Source organism: Castanea sativa, chromosome 8 (assembly GCF_040712315.1).
Source record: "Castanea sativa cultivar Marrone di Chiusa Pesio chromosome 8, ASM4071231v1".
In the NCBI taxonomy this organism is placed as follows: Eukaryota; Viridiplantae; Streptophyta; class Magnoliopsida; order Fagales; family Fagaceae; genus Castanea; species Castanea sativa.
Window position 1 is genome coordinate 21,436,499 of NC_134020.1, and position 23,802 is coordinate 21,460,300.

At 36.5% G+C, this 23,802-nt stretch overlaps 1 protein-coding gene and 1 pseudogene across 1 annotated transcript; one reads left to right on the forward strand and one right to left on the reverse strand.

Annotated features, from left to right (window-relative positions):
• Positions 1–8,683, reverse strand: part of LOC142607321 (elongation factor 1-alpha-like) — a 45,296-nt pseudogene extending 36,613 nt beyond the window's left edge.
• Positions 8,684–12,543: 3,860 nt separating this feature from the next.
• Positions 12,544–14,577, forward strand: LOC142606881 (pentatricopeptide repeat-containing protein At2g27800, mitochondrial-like). The gene has a single exon (XM_075778246.1). The coding sequence runs from the start codon at positions 12,941–12,943 to the stop codon at positions 14,255–14,257; it is 1,317 nt and encodes a 438-aa protein (XP_075634361.1). The 5' UTR covers positions 12,544–12,940; the 3' UTR covers positions 14,258–14,577.
• The last annotated feature ends 9,225 nt before the right edge of the window (positions 14,578–23,802 follow it).

A 23,802-nucleotide genomic window follows, 5' to 3' on the forward strand; every position in this document is an offset into this window, starting at 1 on the left:
TTCCTTTCTCTGATTATTTACAGGTCGGGAGCCAAGAAATTCGTCACACACATTCTCCCATTCTTTCTGCGTGCTCCTTGTAATGACCTCGCCGTCAACAGGAAGCCCGAGAAGAACCTCCACATCTTGCAATGTGATGGTGACCTCACCATGTGGCATATGGAAGGTGTGAGTCTCCTGCCGCCATCGCTCCACTAAGGCCGTTATCAGGCCGTGGTCAATCTCTCTACCCGGGGTCTTGAGGAGTCCCTCCAAACCAAGTATCTTAATGATGTCAACGACTCGATCGTCCACCATTGGCTCTCGATCGGAGAACTCTTCAGTACAGACACGGCATTTAAGGGACCCTGGATCCTACACAAAACAAAACCATGGATTAATATATGACAGCAAGTGCGTGTACATTGTATGAATCAAATGCGTGTACATTCGTTAAATATTTAGTGTTGTGCTTTACCTGCCCATTCCAAATAGCTTCTAACCGATGGTTGGCCTGCAACGTCAACACCGACTGGTCAATGGGGCCAGGCTGTGCATGGTCAATCTGTCCAGTATTTGCAGTAGCCATATTGCACAAGAATGATAAGCAATTAGCACGTAATAGACATTGAAAACAAAAAGAAAAACAATCTTCTATTTTTTTCCTCATGGACACTAGAATAATTGTAAGTAGGATCCAGTAGCATGTGATGCAAGCCAAATAGAAAAATAGTGCACAAATCTGTGAAGGATTTAATTGCTCTTAATCTTAGTGATTTAAGATCATTGAGAAAGCAAAATCTCAACTTTTTTGTCAGATATCTCAAAATAAAAGAATGAACACAATATGATCTCATTAACTATTTTGTGATTATTACTACATAAAGACCAGTTTTTCACTTTCATGATCTTTCCCAAATGATCTAAATTAAGCATATTTCTAATGAATTCTTTTGTAAATTAAATTAAGTTTACTCCATTTAGTTTCCGTCATTTGGATATCCTATGTTTTCTCTACCATTTTATGTAGTTTTTTCAGTGAACATATCCTGTTTCAGTGACAATTTATATGTATTTGTAATGGAGCCTTAACATTGCACATCATTTATTTACAAATTTTAGTTTTTTTTTAATTAAATTGTCTTGATTAGTGTTTTCTTTTTTGATCGGTAAATTTTCTTGATTAGTTATGTGTTACACATGAAGAAAGGAAAAAAAAATTCTTAAAGTTTTATGGTATATATTATGTTTGAGAAATGTATTCCACTATCCTTAATTGTTATAGAATTGATACAATATTACAAACTATCATGAAGGTGACTGTGAAATGACACATTGCTTTAATTTTAAAAAAGAAAAACCTCCTTCATGTTGGGATAGAAATCATATCAAAGTTAATCAATTCCATTATGATTGAGTAAGTGTTAAGTCTTAAGGAGTCTCACGCACCACTTTTGTGAGTGTGCATGTGTGTGTTTGTATCTGTGTAAGGTTTGGGAGCCAAGGCTAAGGAAGCTGGAAGAGGCACAACCTTAAAGTTAATCTATTCCACTATGAGGCTCACACCTCTTAGTTTTACTAGATAGATATCTATTATTGATTACATAGATGATTAAGAGGCACAACCTTAAACTCAGGACTGTGCAAGGTTTTGGGAGCCAAGAAAAAATTCAAATGCACAACCTTGATGTATTACCTTGAATTTCAAGAAGCCTGAGGCTTGCACCACTCAATGTTTGGCTACCATGACATGTTAATCTTACATCCAAGGCTCATGTTATGTCCAACTTACAATCCGACTAGATTATCTAAATAGAGATTTTATTTAGGCTAAAATACACTTTACGATCTATAACTTTGATCAATTTTCAATTAGTTTATTAACATTAATCAATTGTCATTTTAGTCCACTAAGATTAAAAGTTGTCATTTGTTTGGTTTAAGTTAATAAAATAATCTCTATAATTATTATTTTTAATGCGTAACATGTGAAGCAATGTCATTTTAGGAAGTTTCACAGTAATGGACGGAAGGACTAAAGTGACTGCCTTATCAGTTGTTCCAAATTATAGAGTCAAGTTTATTTCTGCCTTTTATTTAATATACTTTTGAAGTAGTGCTAAAAGTTTAAAAATGTAATTCATAGTGTGTCTAAAAACAATTATATTTCCTCTCCCTCCATCCAAACATAGGGTAAAATTTTGGCTAATTTTAAGCAAAGGATCCTAAGCTCTCTCCCTCTCTGATTCTAAAAGAATTTCCAATAGTTTCAAATAGTGGCACTCTATGCCCATAGACCTGCCAACAGGAAAATCAACACAAAACAGAGTCATGCACACCACATGTAATTGTTTTTTCTGATTTTTTATTTTCTAATCTATTTTCGCATTAATAGTAGCCTAAAACTGCACAACAGTACACACAAAATCAGCTTTCCCCATAAGTCATTACATTATAAGAGACATAAGCATCCTGCATAAAACATAGGGGCAACATGACCACAAAAAGTCACTCAATTAGCCATGAGAGACACAAATATATTACAATAGGGAGGGGAAAGCCATGCAGTTTAACTATCAACAGATACACACAAAAGGGTTCAAGGTGTTAAACAAATTGGCATAAACTTCAAGAGCTCTTTCTGCAATCATCCTTTTGGTTTTTGATAAGTAAGAATTAAATAGTTTTTACACCAAATGATCTTTCTTCTTCGTCTCTGACATCTTGAAAAAAAATTTACTAAATACTTGTGTCTTGTGCTTCAGGCTTATGAGAAAAGGTACCGACCTGATATATCTTTTAGGTCTCTGTGTAATGCTAATCTGGGACACTATAAACATTTAGTACATCTTCTGAAAATTCCTCACATGTGATTTCTTCTGTACTGCCCCCAGCTTTTAGAGCTACAGGCAGAATCTGTACAAACCATTATCACCCATTTTTTCCTTCAGTTAAACCAAACTGTGGCCTGCAACTTTTAAGACATTCCTCTCATCCATCATTTTTCTTAACCTCTCAGCATCTCCGAACTTCCAAAACCTGCAAAGATGTTGGACATGAGTACATAATCGCCTCCATATGCCCTCTCCATCTCCAATATCTTCATGGTTACCCTCTCACCCATCTCAGCATTACCATGAAAGCTACAAGCACCCAAAAGCGTCCTCCAAATCATAACATTAAGAATCTCAGCAGGTATTTCTAATGCCATCTTCTCTGCTTCTTCTAACCTCCCTGCCCTCCCCAGCATATTTATTTGTCTATAGGTTCATTCTTTGAAGGAACCACACAAGTTAATGTAAACTTTTGGCTGTTTGGAATCCTAATACTGTATCTAATGCATAAGCAAGTTCCATTTGTGACAGTTGGATTCTACAGTAGAAAGTAGAACACATTCTCATTATCATACTTCTTATTTTGCAATTTCCTAATCTCTAGGGGATAGAATCTTCTAGCATTGCCATCTCAATGTTTTTCTCTTTGTCCCATATGCTATATTTAAAAAATCAATTGGGAGCACTTATAGCACCAAGTCTCAAAGTGCTTTTCATATATGGTATTTGATACTGCCTGCCAATGCAATTTTTTTTTAAAGAAAAATTGAGAGACATTTCTACAATTTCCTTAGGAGGCTCAACTTCTGACGAGACCTTGAGAACATTTGCAAGGAGCAATGTTTATCCCCCAACAGTTTCCAAAACCATAAGGCTTTTTGCTGTATTTCTTTCTATTGAGACGATATTGCAAGCTAGTGGTGATAGTGTTCCTTTTGAGAACTTTTTCCTTATAAGTTGTGTTAAAAACCTAGGATTCTACTTAGGGAAAAGATAGTCATTCACCCACCCTGTCATCAACCTAGTCGTTATTGCCAATGCAGTTAGTATAGTCGTTATTGCTTAACGAAAAAATTGGCAACATAGGCAACATATATGAGGAAACAATTGGCAAGCTTACAATAAATCACTCTATCATAGGCAACATATTGGAAAATTGGAAATGAATATCCACAATTTTGTGAGGTCCTGCCTATAAGATTTCTTGTGTCAAGAAATTCTCCAGTCGCTACATAACCTCACCCACGTGATTTTAAGATCAACAACTCAAGGTGAGTTTAAATACTTAAAATAAACATAACATCTAACAGGACAGGACCATTCATTAAAGGTCTCCAAGCCAACTCAAGGTGGACATGTCAGAACTTCTTTTCGTGCTTTTCATCGTATAGAGAATAAAGTTGCATATACTGTAAGGCCAGCCACAGGTGATTAAAAGAATATTTGTCCATGAAATTACCAGACCTCAAATGAGGATGTTGATAGATGAGTGGCAAGGGAAAAAGTTAAAAATAAAGACCACTAAACATAAGTGCCAAGTTTTCTTGGGGCCAAAAGCTCGCTGATAATTATTTTAAAAAAAAATCAAGTCCCAACTTGAGCACAAATTTTAAAGTTTTATTAATTAGACAATGAACAATCTATCATTGGCTCACTTTATCTATACACTAGGATGCTTTCCCAATGTCACATGAGTTTTATTGGCATATGGTTTTCAATCTGCAAACAGATCCCACAGTTAAGGTAAATTCTAGGTTTAGACTTTAACGTGAGCATTCTTCAAACTTGGTCAAGGTCCAATCAACTATATCACTGCCTTATCTTTATTTTGGTGATCCTTTTGTTAAAGTTTTTTAGTCCTAATGATTCAATTTGGAAGACTACTTTAAGTCCTAATGATCCTTTAAGTTGTACAGATAAAATAGAGTACCATACGAAACAATCAGTTCAATCATAATTTTCGAACAAAAACCACAAACCCACATGAAAAAATCACACATTAAGAAAAACATACCTGAGAACTGAGTAAGAGTGGAGAGTGGAGACTGAGTGAGTGAGTGACAGCTCAAGGGGCGAGTGAGAGAGGCGCGAGCGTGAGAGGGTGGAGAGGTTGTGAGAGAGGCGCGAGAGGGAGAGTGAGAGGGTGAGTGACAAAGAGTGGAGAGAGCCGCTGCAAGAGGTCTGCAAGAGTGAGAGGGTGAGTGACAGAGGGTGAGAGGCTAGACTTGGCTTAATTTTGAAAAACCCCTATTAGAAATCGAGTCTCAAAGACTCGGTTTCCAGGTGGAGCAACTCACTTCAGGTAGCTTCCACGTGTTGTACACGTCACATGTAAATTGAGTATTTAAGAGTCGATATATAAATCGACTCTTAGGCACTCGATTTCCAGGTGGCCGCCACGTGAAAAATCGCCACATCAGATCTGATCAGAACATGGAAATCGAGTATCTAAGAGTCGATTTATAGGCTCAAAATCGACTCTCTAAGAGTCAAGATGTTAGTATTATATATACTTCTGAAATAGTGCCTACTAACTATATTCTTGAGCAATTATGGCTAATTGCCCATTTCGTCCTTTTATTTGGGTTTGTGGAGTAAACTGATGTGGCTTTTTTTAGACAGATGTCGATTATTTATTAGGTAAGAAACACCAAATCTGAGGCTGAACTGGTATTACGGAAACATGTTATACTTTCTCAATTTAAGGGAAGAAAGTCATTAGACGAGAAGAGAGAGAGAGGAGGAAGAGAGAGAGAGTAACTGACAATGAAGATTTAATCTGGTCAGTGATTTCAATTGTCTTTTGGAATCTTTATATTTGATTGGTCATAGGCTATTACAGTGTTTGTCCTTCAAGAAAAGACTGCAAAAAAGAAAAAACACAAGTCTTTATTTATGTACAGGGAAGGAAGTAGTGTAAATAATGTACACATTTTACTGCTAAAAACAACTCTTCACAATCAAGTATCAAAGAATCCGTATTTACTTAACTCAAATGGCAGAGCCAGCTAAGAGGCTAAAAATACGTCTTTTCAACTCATTTCAATCCCCCAAGAAGAAGAACCATGTTGCCGTGACTATTACCCATGTCAAAACTCCAAACAAGTAATGCTTCTAAGTCACAAGATGTCAATATTGATGCTTCTAAGAAGAAGAAGAAAACACTTGATACCCATCAACCTCAACCTCAAGCTAATGATGTTGACCCTTTGGCTTCACAAGGCGTCAATGATACCCCACCTGCTGCTGGCAACGTAGAGATCATATTGCAAAGCTTTGCAGATCGTATAGATGGAGAAGGAATCTATTTAGAGTTGCTTCACGAAGGTGTTGTTGCAAACCTAGTGGAGCTGTGGAAATTGTTCAAGGATGCAGAGTTTAAGTGCAAGCTACAAGAGGTGCGCTTTAGGGAGGAGTTTCTCAATGCTACCGTGATTTCTTCGTCTCACACTAGTTAGCTCCATATCTATGAAGTACGGGTGCGTTTCGGGATTCAGGTGCGAGTGCAGGACTCGGCAATTTTTGAAAAAGTAGGGTGCAGGTACGGCGGGGTGCGGCGATTAAAAATATTTTTATTTATATTTTTAATATATTGCTAAATATACTTTTTTCACATTATATAAATATATGCCAAATTTAAGAGTAATAGTAAATAATAACTAGAATACAGAAAATGGGAGAGAGCCTAGTTGAAGAGTGAAGGCAGAGAATGGGAGAGAGGCGCAAGAAAAATGAAGAGGGAGAGGGCTGGGTCTTGGTTTTTTTCCAAACGGTGCGTTTGCACACTTTTTTTTTCGGCCAAGTTAAACGGTTAAGCACCTTTAGTTTTTTTTTTTTTTTTTTTTGAATTTCGGCCTGTATCGGCCGATTTCACCAGTATCAGCTGATTTTGCCAATATCGGTTTGCGCCCGATATGGATCGAATCGGCCCTATTTCGTGCGCGTCGGCCCGAATCGGTGCGAATCGCGCCGAAAAAATTATTTTTTTGATGCCCGATGTAGCACGGACACGCAGGCAGCGGCGTCGCCTGCACGTCCCCACATCGGGCCGCGTCGGACACGGGTGCGGCGGCCCAAACGCCGCACCCGTGCTTCCCAGCTCCATATCTTCTTTAGCACATTTTTCTTTTGCACTTTTTTTTTTCATAAACATGGATAATTATATTACTGATAAAACGGGTCGTGCATAAATTCTCCACACTAGCTTCATGAGAAAGGCCAAATTAGTGTTTCTCATTTGTCTAATTCCAAGTCCCCTCTAAGACTTAGCTAGGGTTACTTGTTCCAACCGGTGTATCCTCCTACATGTTGGTGTGCATCCCCATAAGAAGCTGTGGATCATTGCATCGATTTCTACATGTCGGTGTGTCTCCCCATAAGACGCTGCGGGTCATTGCATCAATTTCGTCTAGAAGGTTGCTGACCATCCTTAGAAATACTAGCTTCAAAACCTCTAGTGGTGGAGTCAATGACGAGAACGGCGCAGTCAGCCTATGAGGTACCAATAATCATGTTCTTAATAAATCACGATGTCCAGGAGCATCAATGACTGTGCAGTAGTATTTGGTGGTCTCGAACTTCCACAAGACAATATCAATGGTAATACCACGCTCGCGCTCAGCCTTGAGCTTGTCCAACGCCTAGGCATACTTGAACGACCTCTTGTTCATCTCAGCAGCCTCCTTCTCGAACCTCTCAATAACACGCTTGTCAATACCTCCAAGCTTGTAGATCAAGTGCCCAGTGGTCGTCGACTTTCCAGAGTCGACATGGTCAATGACCACAATGTTGATGTGAACCTTTTCCTTACCCATTATAAACTCTTAGAAGAAAACTGCAAAAATGCAAAACTATCTTCAATCAATTTTGTACAAACAAAGCATCAATATTAAGTCCTCCATACAACAAGAATAGAGTACAAAAAAATGAAGTTGCCTTATCCGTATGCCAATATGCCAACAATAACATAAAATATTTTGCAGCAACATAAAATATGAATAAATTCCATTGTTACATACAAAAAATTTAATTGACAGCTATATAATAAATATGGCTATAGACAAACAACAAATCTATTGGCAGCCATATAAACATCACCTCATTAGACGAGTAAGACTCTTTGTATTTATAGGTTTGGTTACAATTCATCGTAATCGGTTTAAACCAAATCAAACAATTCTAGAAAAAATAACCCATCAAAGATATGGTTGAACCACTATTATAAATCAAATGTAACCGATAAATAAAAACAAAATCAAACAAGTTTTGACTGCAAAACTCACCACTTCCTATATAAACCTTCTGTCATGAACAAACCGCAAATATATTTGATACAAAACTTCTTCTTTTTTAATAAGAAAAATCATTGAATAATGCGTTCACCGGTAGTCGACCCGGGTCTATTGCTTGGAAGGCAATTATCCTAACCGTTGGACTACAAACGCCAAGTCAAAAACAAAAATATTTTGAGATTTCCTCACACGTATAGAAACAGAGCAAAACGTCTGTTTGATCTTATACGTATCCGAAAAGAAAATCTTGATGAGCATTGATATTTCCAAATCTTAAAACCAAAAATAAAAGCTCGTCTGTGTGATCGTACCAATCAAATAAGCGATTAAGAAACACAAGAATCAGATACATAATAGATATATAGGTTTAGCAATGAAAAGCAAGAGCACAACAAAAATCAACTAAGAGATGAACAGAATCAAACATATAGATAGATCGTTCACCTCTGCTGGCCGCAAAATAACGAGAAGAGCTAGAAAGAGAGAGAGCCATACAATAGTGAAGAGAGGAGTATGGGTTGTGTGTGTGCGCGCGCGCGTACTAAGGCTTTGCGTGGGGATTATATATATAGGACGAGAGGGAAGGAAGTCACAAGTTTAGAGTTAGGGCTTCGTTTTGGATTTTTGTCACCAGGGATGGTTTTATATAAATGCCCTTGTGTTAAAAATTGACTAACCCAATGGAATGGTGGCACTGGAGTTTGAGTTGGGGATGGAGATGAAGACTTGGGGCTGAAGTTTTGGAAATTGCAAAACCTAATAAATTATGGTATAAAAAGGCCGACAGTGAACTTACGGAAGCCTCTTCAAGCTTGCTTTACTGCTGAACTTACGGAAGTGATGGCGCTGGAGCATGGTGTTCTTTTGGCTCAGGAGCTCCAGCTATCTCGGGTTATAATTGAATCAGATTCATTGAATGCCATCCAAGTAGTCCATGATAAGGCCTCGGGTAGCAGCTATGGGCACATTGTGCAGGGTATTCTTCAAGTTAGTGAATCTTTTGAGACCTGCCTTTTCAAGCACTTAAGTAGGAACTTTAACTCCGTGGCTCATGAGCTTGCTCAATTTGCTAGAAGATTCGGAACTCAGCACCTTTGGATTGGAGTCACGCCTCCTTGTGTAACTTCTTTTATTTTAGCTGATTTGATGTAACTTGTGTTTTCTGTCCTGCTTTGCAGGCAGTTTCTGAATGACTCTTTGTTATGGTTTAATTCCATATCACTTCCGTTCCAAAAAAATAAAAAAAAGGCCGACAGTTCGTGTTGGATTGGGCCACAATAATGGTGTTGGTGGCTAATCAAAATGGGCCTTTTTTGACAAATGCGGTTCTTGTTGTTACTAGAATGGGCATGTTCCAGCTGGGCCTTTTCTCTTCTTCTTCTTTTTTTTTTGGTTGCAGTGACACTTTGCATTATTGCGAGAGAATGGCAAAAAAAAAATTTATTACTAAAAACAAAAACAAAAATATATAATGCAGCATAAGCTGGGAGAATTCTACACCTTCATAGATAAATTTACTAACCAATTTGTTCACCAAAAAAAAAATGAGGAGAGACATCAATACAGACTTAGAAAACAAACAGCCCTTATCCTCCCCAAATCTACCTCAAAGCCACCACTCCAGAACTACTAAGAAAAAAAATCTAGGAGATTGAGACTACCTCGCAATAGCCAATAGGAAGAAGCATTTGAGGTCTGCCTAATTGCCAACCATCGAAAAATACACAACCACATAAGATCGACTCAAGACTCACGAAGGAGGTGGTGAAAACTGCCACAAAGGACAGCAAAATGACCACCAAAGGGCAAAAAGCCCACAAAAAGGTAGAAAGAAGCTCACTATGGGTCCGTTTGGATACAGCTTATTGCTGAAAATTGAAAACTGAAAACTGAAAACACTGTACCAAAATAATTTTTAAATGTATGAATAGTACTGTGGGTCCCATTTTTAATTTAAAAAAATCTGAAAAGTGAAGTTTGTGGGTTCCGTGAACAGTACACGGGACCCACAGAGGTGCTGAAAAGTCAACAAATGCGGCTACTGTTCATGCACAGTAGCATGAACAGTAACCGCTATCCCCCTGAATCGTGCATCAGCAGAAAAAAAAAAAAAAAAAAAAAACGCAGAAATTTTTCATCAAAACGCAAACGCCAAGTTATCCAAACACACGCATATACTAATTTTTTTTTTTTTTTTTAACTTCTTTCTTTCCCTCATTATTTTTGTTATTTTATTGTATAAGAGAAGAAATACAATGGTAGCGCCTATCAACTGATCTATTGGCCTTAGTACCAAACTCAATTACCATCAAAATGAGAATTGTTATAAAGATACATATAGCGTGTGTTTGGATAACTTGGCGTTTGCGTTTTGATGAAAAATTTCTGCGTTTTTTTTTTTTTTTTTTTTTTTTTTTTCCTGCTGATGCACGATTTAGGGGGACAGCGGTTACTGTTCATGCTACTGTGCATGAACAGTAGCCGCATTTGTAGACTTTTCAGCAGCTCTGTGGGTCCCGTGTACTGTTCACGGGACCCACAAACTTCACTTTTCAGATTTTTTTAAATTAAAAATGGGACCCACAGTACTATTCACACATTTAAAAATTATTTTGGTACAGTGTTTTCAGTTTTCAGTTTTCAATTTTCAGCAATAAGCTGTATCCAAACGGACCCTATATTAGAGACAAAGAAATACCATGTTTCCCTCAAAAAAAGAAAAGAAAAAAGAAATACCATGTTGGTATTTTGTGAGGGAAAAACAAGGGTATTTTGTGAAGAAAAAACATTGCATCTCTGTAGTCAGGGGCAGAGCAACGTTAGTGACTAGGGGGGCCATGGCTTCCCCCCACCCCAAAAAAAAGTTTTTTTAAAATTTTTAGAGTAGGTAAAATTGTATACTTAAACAATTTTTCTAAGAATTGACCCCACATGAAAAATTATTCCACCCCCCCCCCCCCCGCCCCCATTTGTCCACGTTTAGTGTTCCTTTCAAACTTGTTTTTCATCTTCTTTTTTTTTCCCCTCATTTATTATTAGTCTTTACTATTGAAACTCTTTCACATGTCAAACTATTATCTTAATTAGAAGTTTTATTTTTTCAATTCCCAAGCTTCAATATATTTTTCTTGATTTGGTATATTGCTCTTTATTGTTATTATATTGCTCTATGTTGTAAGCTGATATTGTTGTCTATATCTATTGTTATTTGCTAGTAAATGTTGCTCTCTGTTACTAAATATACCTATTGTTGTTTTTCCTGCTCTATTTTGCTATGGCCATTCTTTTGGCTTTGTATTTTTTCTTTTCTTTGCATAAAATTTATACTTTTATCTAAAAAAAGAGTGATGAGTTTATTTAGAACTAAAAAAAATGACTTTAAGATCTTAAGAAGTTCTAGAGTATTCTTCTCCTTTTTTTTTATTTTTTTATAAACCAATCGATAAGCTTTATTCAAAATTTCATTTTTGGCTTCTATTCTACTCAAACAGCCAAATTTAAAAGTCATCTTGTATCTTTATATATAATTTCATATTGACTTATAAGGATTTTGTTATTTTTATTTTCTAAAAATTTTATATCTTCTTATAGATATAGTTGTTATATTTATATTTAATTTCTTGAATGATTTGAACTTATGGTTTGTTAAAAGGACTAAGAGAAACTTAGATGGGAAAATGAACTTAAGATACTTAATTGGTCATTTAGTCTTGTTAAGTGCTAATAAGAATTACATAGATTAAACCAATGCACAAAAACATACATGTAGCATTTTGAGTTTTTCTTGAACTGTGACTCACTACGAGATAATTTAACCTCGGCCTCCAAATCAAAATTCCTAGCTCCGCCCCTCTCTGTAGTTAAAGTCTGCATACGTGTTTAGATTAATGGTCCGTTTGGATTGAGGGAGAAGGAGGAGGAGTAGAGTACTCTATTCTACTCTACTTCTGCTCCCTTCCCCCTCAATCCAAATAGACTCTAAAATAGATTTTTTATGAAGTTTTAGAGTTCCTTTGTACTTTGATGAAGTACTAAAAGGTTTTTTTTTTTTTTTGGTACATGAGTACTGAGAGGTTAGTTGTTTGCCATGTATGCTAATGTGCTTATAGTGATTGCATTACTGCTGCTACGACAAGTTAGAGAATCTGGAGTGAAAATTTGGCCTACAGCAGCATTGTTAACGATGGAGTCCATTTATTTGAATAGAAAATTTTAGGTATAGATAGTTTTTTAGTGATTTTTTATGTCTGATAGTATTAAATAAAAAAAAGTTAAAGAAAAACTATCCTTATTAAACTAAGCTTTGGCCTGAGAATTGAAATAGAGTTGTTTTTTTATAAAAACATAGTAAAAAATCATTTTATTTCACACCAAGTTAAATAATACTCATTTTAAATGATATTGTCAACTTACTCTTCAGAAAAACATTATCAGATAGACCCATCAAGAAAATTATCAAATAGACCTCCATTTCCAAATAATTAACGGCATAACACCAGTCACGCGACTACACGTGCACACTGTAGCACCACCGCCGCCAAAACACCAGTCACTGCACCCCCTTCCGTTCCGAACCATCTCAACGAGCTGAGCAAACCACACAAACCACCACCTCCCTTCTCTCTCTCCGTTTCGGTTTCAGCTCAACTTTTACAGTTCCAGTTCTCATTTGTATTTACATTCCAAGTATCGCTGCCACCGCCATTGATTAGGTATTTTATTTCTTCAATTCGCAGTTGTTTCCTTTCTCTGATCATCTCTGTAATATGGATTTTCGCACTGTATTAAATTGAAATTTTGTGCAATAACTCATGTACTATTTCCAGTTTTGATAGTATGTGTTCTGCACGTAGAAATTGCTTGAAATTTATTTTCTCAACCAGAAATTCGACCAATCCGATATGCCCCACAAACCCATTTCACCATTTTTTTGCAAACTCAAGAAACTTCTCTGCGTATGCAATTCCCATTAGTCTCATCACTTTGAAGCATCAGTGCTTTTTGAATCAGACCCAAGTTAGCCCATGTCCCCAACTACCTTCAAAGCAAATTTTGTGCCTTTCATTGTATTCTTTATACTCTACTAAAGCTCCGTCGAGATCTTTTCGAAGGAGAGAGAGTAGGAGATCAAAATTGAATTCTAAACCCACACTTGATGAAGCCCAATTTCGACGTGCAGTGTCCCAACTTCTGCCGAGATTCACTGCTGAAGAGCTTTGCAATGTTATAACCTTTATAGAGGATCCTATAGTGTGTTTGGAGTTATTCAATTGGGCGTCGCAGCAACATAGATTTAGACATGATGTTTGCACTTATCATGTTACAATAAAGAAGCTTGGTGCAGCAAGAATGTATGAAGAAATGGATGATGTTGTAAACCAAGTGCTTGCTGTTCAATGTGTTGGTTCAGAGGCTCTTTACAATACCATTATATACTTTTTCACAGAGGCCCGGAGGCTGACTCGAGCTGTCAATATTTTTAATCACATGAGAAATAGCAGAAATTTGGATTGTAGGCCTTCAATTAGAACCTATAATCTTCTTTTTGCAGCGTTTTTGAGTCGGGGAAATAATTCTTATATAAACCACATGTATATGGAGACTATTAGATGCTTGTTTAGACAGATGGTCAATGATGGGATTCAACCTGATATTTTTACTTTGAACTCTATGATAAAGGGTTATGTACTTTCTCTTCATGTTAATGATGCTCTAAGGGTATTTCATCAGATGGATGTGGTGTATAAGTGTTTGCCCAACTCGTTTTCGTATGATTATTTGATCCATGGGTTGTGTGCACAAGGCCGAACAAACAATGCCAAGCAGTTGTGTGATGAGATGAAGCAAAATGGCTTTATTCCTAGTAATAAATCGTACAACTCGCTTGTGAATGCATTGGCTCTAGGTGGAGAGGTTGATGAAGCAGTGAGGTACCTGTGGGAGATGATTGAAAAGCGGAGGTCAGCTGACTTTATTACTTGCAGGACTGTCTTGGATGAGATCTGCAGACAAGGAAAGGTTGGAGAGGCCATAAGATTGTTGAAGGAGCTTCAAGAAAAAGACATTGTGGATGGGTATACTTACAGGAAGCTTCTATATGTGCTTGAAGATGACTTTGGAAATTCAACTGACAAAAATCAGTTTGGGTACTGAGTATTGGAGATATTTCATCATTATATAAGTTTTATATTACTTCCTTGAATCAAGAGTTGGCTGGCTGCAATTGCTTTGAGATTATCTCTGAACAAGTCTGCTAGTATTAGATGCGCAGTGTAAGAGGTTGTGTGTGGCTAAGCTGCTGGTGCAGAACTTTGTTAAATCCTCCCTCTTGCATAAATGCAAATGGAAAATTGGGAACTAAAAGCCAAAAGCACAATCTTCAGTTTATTTATCTAAGGTTAGATAATTTGTTTTCCACTCCAGTATCTTCAATGTAAATTTCTACTGTCTCTTAACTATTGTTGTCATTTGTCGAAGTATCTTCTTCTTCTTCTTTTTTAAATAAGTGACTGTCTCAAAGTTTCTCGTTTAAATTACAAAATTTTCATGGTTGTAGTTGAGTCAACTCAAGCATATGATTCAAATGTTATGGATGTTGAAGAAAATTTCTTTCAATAATGGTAATGTCTTAGGCTACCCAAACGTTATTTTGTGCCAGTACAATATGGCACATACTATATTTGTTTCATTGCTATGTTCATTCAGGTTGAAATAATTTCATACTCATAATAATACTAAATTAGGTGCAACTGATCATCCACCTTGACTACTTGAATCAAGATCTAAAAGTGTGATTGTCAAAGTAGGGGAATTAAAAGAAAGCATTTTTTTTAAAATAAAAAATTTATGAATAAGACTGTTTTTGTTTTGTCATACAAGTTATGGATCTTTTATCCTGATTCATTGAAGCCAAATATCGTCTTACAGCACATAAAATTTTTAGTTTGTGTCTAAAAGTTGATATACAGCCACACCTGCAAGCATCGTGAGGTTACTTTAGCTCATAATTTCAGCCATGTTAGCTTTTGCACTTACGGCTTATGGAGTAATTTGGGTAATAGCAAGCAAGGGGATTGATTTGTTGACTATCTAGACTGGGGTGGGGTGTTTGGACACCACCACAATAGGGTTGTGTGGTAAGCTACTATACATTGCATTATGTGGAGTCGTGGACCATGTGGAGAGAGAGAAATCACCAAACTCTTCAGAATGAGGAACAATCAAGATATTAAGAATGGTGTTTTGAGTTCTTTGTATAAATATTTTACTTTGATTGGGAGGGGGTGCCGTGTAGTTCCATTGCTAATCTAATAAGTGTCTGTTTGTAATTCTTTAAGGGTGCTAGTATTTGACCTATCCTTCCTTCTATTAAGTTATTCTCATACTTATATAAATAAATAAATAAAACTTGGAGACTTTTTTTGAATTCAAGATGAATGATAAAATTTCAATTCTTATACCATATTTTGCAGTATATGCAGGTTTTATCTTATGTGCAAAAAGCTTGTGGCCATATGGTTTGAGTTTCCAAAGCTTTTTATTACCTGTATCCATGTCAATGCTACTTGATGCATATGCTTCTTTACAAATAGGATCTACTCTATATAAGCACATATTAGCGTATTTTCTAGTTCACATTAACTTGGCCGTATATCATAACATCCTTAGTTCTGTTGGTTTTTATATTTGGTTAATAAAATAAGCATAGTTGCTTCCTATATGGCGAACCTTCAGAAGAGCTAATTATTTTTTCTTAAGGTTTTCCCTTTTCTTTCATCTTTTATTTTTAAATTGCTATTCATCAAGGAGGGATTCATTTTAACTGCTTCTTTCCTTTATAATTTTAGGAAGAGTCAGTCTCTTTGCCCTCTTTAGTTATGTACATACTGGATTACGCCCTTTGTCAGGGCACCTACTCAATATCTTATAGAAATGAGTTTCCTGTTAATTTGTATATAAAAGATATTGCACTTGGTATTCATGCTGCATTTAGATCTCCTGCACGATTCATGGTACCCTTAACTCTCTTATCTTTCAGAAATATCTACAGATTTGCTTCTTCTGCTCATTCTTGAATGCTAAGGAAGATGTAATCACCCTTGAAATGCTGTATAACTTCTGCTTATAGTTAGAGAAACTACCACTAAAAGATTGACAATCATGTTAGAACTTAAAAGTCAAGATAGATGGCTGGTGACATTTTATAGTCAAAAACTATAAGATTGACAATCATTATATAAGCTTTATATTACTTCCTTGAATCAAGAGTTGGCTGGCTGTAATTGCTTTGAGATTATCTTTGAACAATTCTGCTAGTATTAGATGCCCAGTGTAAGAGGTTGTGTGTGGCTAAGCTGGTGGTGCAGAACTTTGTTAAATCCTCCCTCTTGCATAAATGCAAATGGAAAATTGGGAACTAAAAGCTAAAAGCACAATCTTCAGTTTATTTATTTAAGGTTAGATAAATTGTTTTCCACTCCTGTATCTTCAGTGTAAATTTATACTGTCTGTTAACTATTGTTGTCATTTGTCAAAGTATCTTATTCTTCTTCTTCTTCTTCTCCTCCTCCTTCTTCTTCTTTTTTAAATAAGTGACTGTCTCAAAGTTTCTCGTTTAAATTACAAAATTTTCATTGTTGTAGTTGAGTCAACCCAAGCATATGATACAAATGTTATGGATGCGGTAGAAAAGTTCTTTCAATAATGGTAATGTCTTAGGCTACCCAACATTATTTTGTGCCAGTACAATATGGCACATACTATATTTGTTTCGTCACTATGTTCATTCAAGTTGAAATAATTTCATACTCATAATAATACTAAATTAGGTGCAACTGATCATCCACCTTGACTACTTGAATCAAGATCTAAAAGTGTGATTGTCAAAGAAGGGGAATTAAAAGAAAACATTTTAAAAAAAATAAAAAATTTATGAATAAGACTATTTTTTTTTTTTTTTCATACAAGTTATGGATCTTGTATCCTGATTCATTGGAGCCAAATATTGTCTTACAGCACATAAAATTTTTAGTTTATTTCAAAAAGTTGATATTCAGCCACACCTGCTAGTCTGGTGAGGTTACTTTAGCTCATAATTTCAGCCATGTTAGCCTTATCATTGCAAGTAAGTTGAAAGTGCTTAAGGAGGATTTGAAAGAGTGGAACAAAATGGAATTTGGAGATGTGGGAATACGGAAAAGGAATCTCTTGGCTGAAATAATGAGGTTGGATAGGAAGGAAGGAGTAAATGGACTCTTGACTGGAGAGAGTATACAAAGAGAAGAGTTAAAAGTGAAGTTGGGTAGACTTGCACAAATGGAGGAAGTTTCTTGGCATCAGAAGTCCCTTGTTCTGTGGTTGCAAGAAGGGGATAATAACACCATATTTTTCCATAAGATGGAAAACTCTCATGGGAGAACAAATTTCACCAGTGAATTAGAGGTGGATGGGGAGCAGGTGACAGAAGAGGAGGATATTAGGGGTGTTATTGTAGGGTTTTATGAATTATTGTATAAAGAAGATGCTGGATTGGGGCCACAGGTGGATGGTTGCATTGTCCGTCTATTGATGGTACTAATAGAGAGTGGTTGGAGAGGGAGTTCGGGAGTGAGGAGAATTTGGAGGTGGTCAAAAGCATGAGAGGAGATAGGGCACTGGGGTTTGATGGCTTTACAATGGCGTTTTTCCAAAAGTGTTGGGATATTGTAGAGGAAGATGTTATGGCTTTTTTTCATGACATATTCTCTTATTGTACTTTTGAGAAGTCTCTAAATGCTACTTTTATTACCTTGATAACAGAAAAGTTGGGGCATGAAGCTTGAAAGATACCGAGCCTCTTAGTTTGGTGGGCTGCTTGTATAAATTTTATCAAAAATGTTGGCTAACAGACTTAAGATGGTTCTAGAGACATTAGTATCTAAATACTCTAATAGCTTTGTCCAAGTAACAAATCTTATATTTGGTCCTCATAGCTAACGTGTGCTTAGACAGTATACTAGGAGATAGGATACCCAGAGTGGTAAGGCATATGATCTTAAATTGGAGCTGTTTATTGTGGCTGTTAGAACAATATGGTTTTGGGGAGAGGTGGAGGAAGTGGATAAAGCTGTGCATTTTTCAGTGTTGGTGAACAGGGCTCTGTTGGGTTTCTCTAGTTGCTATTGAGGGCTATGGCAAGGGGAATTTTTTTTTTTTTTTTGGATAAATAATGGAATTTTATTAACCAAAAGTCCAGGTGTACCGGGGGTGTACATCAAAACAGTACATCAAACGCATTAATTACAAAGATCAAGCATTTCTAAAAAATTAGAACAAGGGAAAAGATTAAAGGAGGAACTCCACTCCAGCAAGGTGTGAAGAAGAAGAGATTTAAATTCTGAAATAGACCACTCCTTCCCTTCGAAACATCTTGAGTTCCGTTCTCGCCAAATACACCGTAGGACACAATGTGTGACAACCCTCCATAAATCGATGCTCCGATGCCCACGGAAGGAACCTTGCCAACTCAAAAATAAATCATAGACACCAAAAAGGCATAACCTATTGAAAACCAAATAGAGCCCACACCATAGACCATAATTCATAAGCAATAGGACAATGAAGAAGAAGATGATTCACCGATTCCCCACCCTTTTTACACATATAGCACCAATCTACAACTGCGACACTCAATAATCAAAATCTTACCTAATGCGGCAGTCCACGAGAAGAAAGCAACCCCAAGAGGGATCTTTGAAGGCCATACAATTTTTCAAGGGAAAGAAATGTCAGGAATAAAGGAAAGGGAGAGATAGTACTCACTCACTTTAAAATTCTTATTCCCTGCTAGTTTCCAACATAGTTTGTCTTGACCTTCACCATTAAGGGGCATAGAATTGATAAGATCTAGAAAAGTGTAAAAATGTTTCATTTCCCAATCTTGGGGAGCTCTAGAAAAAAGATCCCAGTGAAGCCTCTAGTTAGGAAAGTGCATAACATTTGCAATAGAAAACTCCTAATTACAATTAATGTTATAGAGTTCCGGAAAAGCCTCCTGAAGAGTACAACTCCCACACCAAACATGATGTCAAAATTTAATACAGTCACCAACACCAACCTCAAACTGAATGGATTTTGAAAAGGCTGGCCAGCCTTGTCTTATGGTTCTCCAAAGACTAACACCATAAGGATTAGAGACTTCTTTTGTACACCAACCTCCCCAATCATTCCCATATTTAATCTCAATAACCCACCTCCAGAGATGGGTTGTCTCTCTTCCATATCTCCACAACCGTTTCCCTAACAAAACTTGATTGAAGGTTCTCAAATTTCTAATACCCAAACCGTCGGACTATAAGGGAGAACAAACTTGGGCCCATTTAACTAGACGAAATTTAGGTGACTCATCTATCCCACCCCATAGAAAATTCCTTTGAAGCCTCTCAATACGAATAGCAATATCTGCTGGAATAGGGAAGAGAGATAGGAAATAAGTTGGCAAACTTGAGAGAATGCTTTTGATTAAGGTAATCTTACCACCTTTTGATAAATATAATTGCTTCCAACTCGTTTATCTTCACTCCATTTTTTCTAGAATAGAGTTCCAAATCGCCTTGTCCTTGAATTTAGCACCTAAAGGCAGTCCCAAGTAAGTCATTGGCAAAGATGATTGTCTACAACCCAACAATGCCACAAGCTCCCCCATATTAGTCACCTCTCCAATTGGAACTAATTCTAACTTAGCCATGTTAATGAGAAACCTTGACACCGCCTCAAAAAAGGCTAAAATCACCCGTAAATATTCAATCTGACTTGTTGAAGCATCACTAAAAATTAAAGTGTCATCTGCAAATAGTAGATGGGTCACCATAAGGGGGGTATCAGACCTGGTCCCAACAGTGAAACTCGAAATGTGTCTAGCAAAAACCGCACCATCCAGCAAATGGCTTAATGCCTCCGTAACAATAGCAAATAGGAGTAGGGAGAGAGGATTTCCTTGGCACAGCCCCCTAAAGCTCCCTAAGAAATCCTTAAGAGAGCCATTTATCAAAATCAAAAATCTCATTGTGGATATACAAAATAAAATCCATTTTCTCCATTTCTCAGAGAATCCACAACGCTACAACATATACATAAGAAAATCCCAACTAACATGATCACAAGCTTTCTCCACATCTAACTTACATAAAACCCCAGGTATCCTTGCCTTGAGCCTACTATCCAAACACTCATTAGCAATTAAGACAGAATCTAGGATTTGTCTATCCAGAACAAAGGCATTTTAAGACTCAAAGATAATCCCAATAATCACCCTTCTCAGCCTATTAGCCAGCAACTTGGAAATGACTTTATAAATACTACCCACTAGACTAATGGGTCTAAAGTCTCTCACATTGACAGCATTTACTTTCTTTGGAATGAGAGCAATGAAAGTTGCATTAAAGCTTTTCTCAAAGACAACTTGTGAATGGAAGTTTGCAAGAACCTCCATAATTTCAAGTTTTAAAAAGTCCCAACAAGCCTTAAAGAAAGCCATTAAGAAACCATCTGGTCTTGGAGATTTATCGCCGGTACAACCTTGGATGACACCAAATACCTCATCTTCCTCAAATAGTCTATCTAACCAAGCAACTTCCTCCTCATAAATCATAGAGAATTCCACTTTATCTAGCACAGGTCTTTGGCCCTCATTTCAGAGTACAATTGTTTGTAGAAATGAGAGATGCAAGCAAATATTGAATTTGGATCCAATGTCAATTCACCTTCCACCAAAAGATTGTCTATAGTATTAAATCTTCTGTGGGAGTTTGTTGTTCTATGAAAGAACTTAGTGTTTCTATCCCCCTCTCAGATCCAAAGGGCCCTAGATTTCTACCTCCAACATATTTCAGCCATAAGAGTTACCTTTTCAAGATCAATGCGAAGCCATTCTTTTTCCAAAGTCTCATCATATGATAGAGGATGACAATTTCCAACAAATCAAGTACTTCAAGATTCTTCCATAACTTGTTCATCTTATCCTTCACATTGCCAAATTCTTCTACATTCCATTTCTTTAAATCTAGCTTCAAAGCTTTGAATTTGCTTGCAAACCGAAAGCTAGGGGAACCTTGAAAATTTCCCCCTTCTAAAGGAACTGGAAAGTGGTCTGAAAGTAATCTATGCAATCAGAAGAGAGAAGAAACTTGTCAAGCCTAGACCGCGAAGCCACTGCTCTAGAATTAGACCAAATGAAAGTACCACCCTCCGATGGTAAATCAATAAGATTGTATTCAAAAATGAAATCTGAAAAATCAAGCATTGCTGATGAGAAAGAGTATGCACTAAGTTCCTCTGAAGGAAATCGTACTACATTAAAATCACCACCAATGCACCAAGGCACATTCCACCAACTATGTATACCAGCTAGCTCATCCCAAAGCAGTCGTCTATCACGATCAAAGTTTGGTCCATATACACCAGTGAAAGCCCATAAAAAATGATCTACCACATTCTTAAATTTGCATGAGATAGAAAACCTTCCCACTGCTTTGTCAATTTTTTCCACCATCCCTCTATCCCACATCACCAAAACACCCCTCGAAGCACTTATAGAGCCGATCCAAATGTTGACAACCCCATATGCTCTGGATCTCTCTCCTTGTTATCAATTCCATTTTTGTTTCCTAAAGACAAATAATGTCTGCACCCCAACCTCTGATCATATTCCGAATTCGAAGTCTTTTTTCACAATCATTCAACCCCCTTAACATTCTAGGAGATAATTTTCAGATTCATTGAGACACCACAGAATCCCATTCCCTACTAGCATTTCCTAACAAATTAAAATTATTCTCAGAGTTCCAAGAATTTAGCAGACTTTTTAACTCCCAACGCCCTTTAGAACTTGTCTTAAGCTCTCTCTTCTGAGAGCATTCTACCTGTGTTATAGCTTTCTTCCTAGCCTCTAGAGCTAAATCTTTTTTAGTAATTTCTGCTTTGAAGCCTTCCAAGGAAGTACCCATAGATTTCCTAAAAGTTTTAATTCGTTTCTCAAACTATGGTGATAATTGAGTGGAAGCATTTGCCACCTCTACAAGTGGAGCAACTGGGTTAGCCATGGCCAAAGGTTGGACAACTAGTGGTTTGAGGCACAAACAATTTCACATCGTACTTTGGTGATAAGTTGTAATGGTGCAACATCATTTTGACAGGATCACTGACATCACTTTTATTGAACACTGATCACAATACGTCATGCTTTTAAACAAATTTATGAAACTTTTTTTTGTGCATTTAAGTGGTGAATATCTTGTTTATGGAGCAACCATGCAGCGTGTTCATTAATGGCTATCCTGCAAGTTGCCAGCTCTTAACTTTAGAAAGTGTTCTTCAAGGATGTAAATCTTTTATTTTTTATTTAAATCAGTACCATGCTGCCAAAGGTGACCATTTGATCCAAAAGTTTTCAAAAATGTTAGGGATACAATTTTTTTTTTTTCCATTTTTCACAAATTTCTAAGGGTATTAGTTGTGATTAGAGAAATGTCACTTTTATATGATCCCATAAATGACACTGCTTTTCTTTTATATTATACATAACAAGCCATGTTAGCTAGTGAAAAGTTTTGTGTCCCTAGACTTATGAAAAGTTTTAGAGGGCCTAATGTATCACTTAAACAAGATGGATGATGATGATATGGTGTTTCTATTAGTGATTTGGCACATCCGCACATATGCTTGTTTGAGGGTACATTTGGTTGAAGGGATGGAAAAATGAGAATAAAACATATGGGAAGAATAAAAAAATAGGAGGAAAGAACCATGTTCTAAGTTAAGACTTCTCATTTAGTAGCATCAATGAAATGTCTTTTTTCTCCCTCCTCACTTATCTCATTTGTTTATGGTTCTTAGCTAGTTAGTTTTTACCTACTCTTTGTTGTCACACTAACTTGGAGTGGCAAAGAGCGCACTAGTAGCCGTCATTGCTTACTATGTTGATGCCAATAGCAAACTCAATCCCCAACTTAAACCCAAGTCCAAGAAGGAGCCAATCTAAACCTATCAAGTGATAATAGGACAATGAAAAAGAACCAAAACAAGCATTACCAATTAAATAAATTTAACATTTCTCATTTTTTGTGCTCTATCACTACCCAAAATAACCAAAAATGAATAATGAAAATGGTCAAAGATTTCAAATTGAAAGGATTTCATAAGTTTGGTAAATTGATAAAACTATGAATTTGAGACCTAATATGAAATAAGGTATAAGTCCAAGAAGGAGCCAATCTAAACCTATCAAGTAATAATAGGACAATGAAAAAGAACCCAAACAAGCATTACCAATTAAATAAATTCAATATTTCCCATTTTTTTGTGCTTTGTTACTACCCAAAATAACCAAAAATGAATAATGAAAATGGACAAAGATTTCAAATTGAAAGGATTTCATAAGTTTGGTAAATTGATAAAACTATGAATTTGAGACCTAATATGAAATAAGGTATAAACTCTCTCTCTCTCTCTCTCTCTCTCTCTCTCTCTCTCTCTTGTATTGATCCACATAAATCAACACTGGTTTGGATGGATTTTTGATTTCATAGTGGATGTGGTCAATAAGTTTAGATTTCATGGTGGCTAGGTTACGATGGGTGATAGGCAAAAATGTTGCCGATGTCTACTTGCAACAAAGATGTTATTTGGGCTAGGTGTGGTAGTGTGTTAATTGTGTGATTTAG

Excerpts from the sequence above, each read along its gene's own strand:
- LOC142606881 (XM_075778246.1), top strand. The coding sequence starts at position 12,941 with ATGTGTTCTGCACGTAGAAATTGCTTGAAATTTATTTTCTCAACCAGA.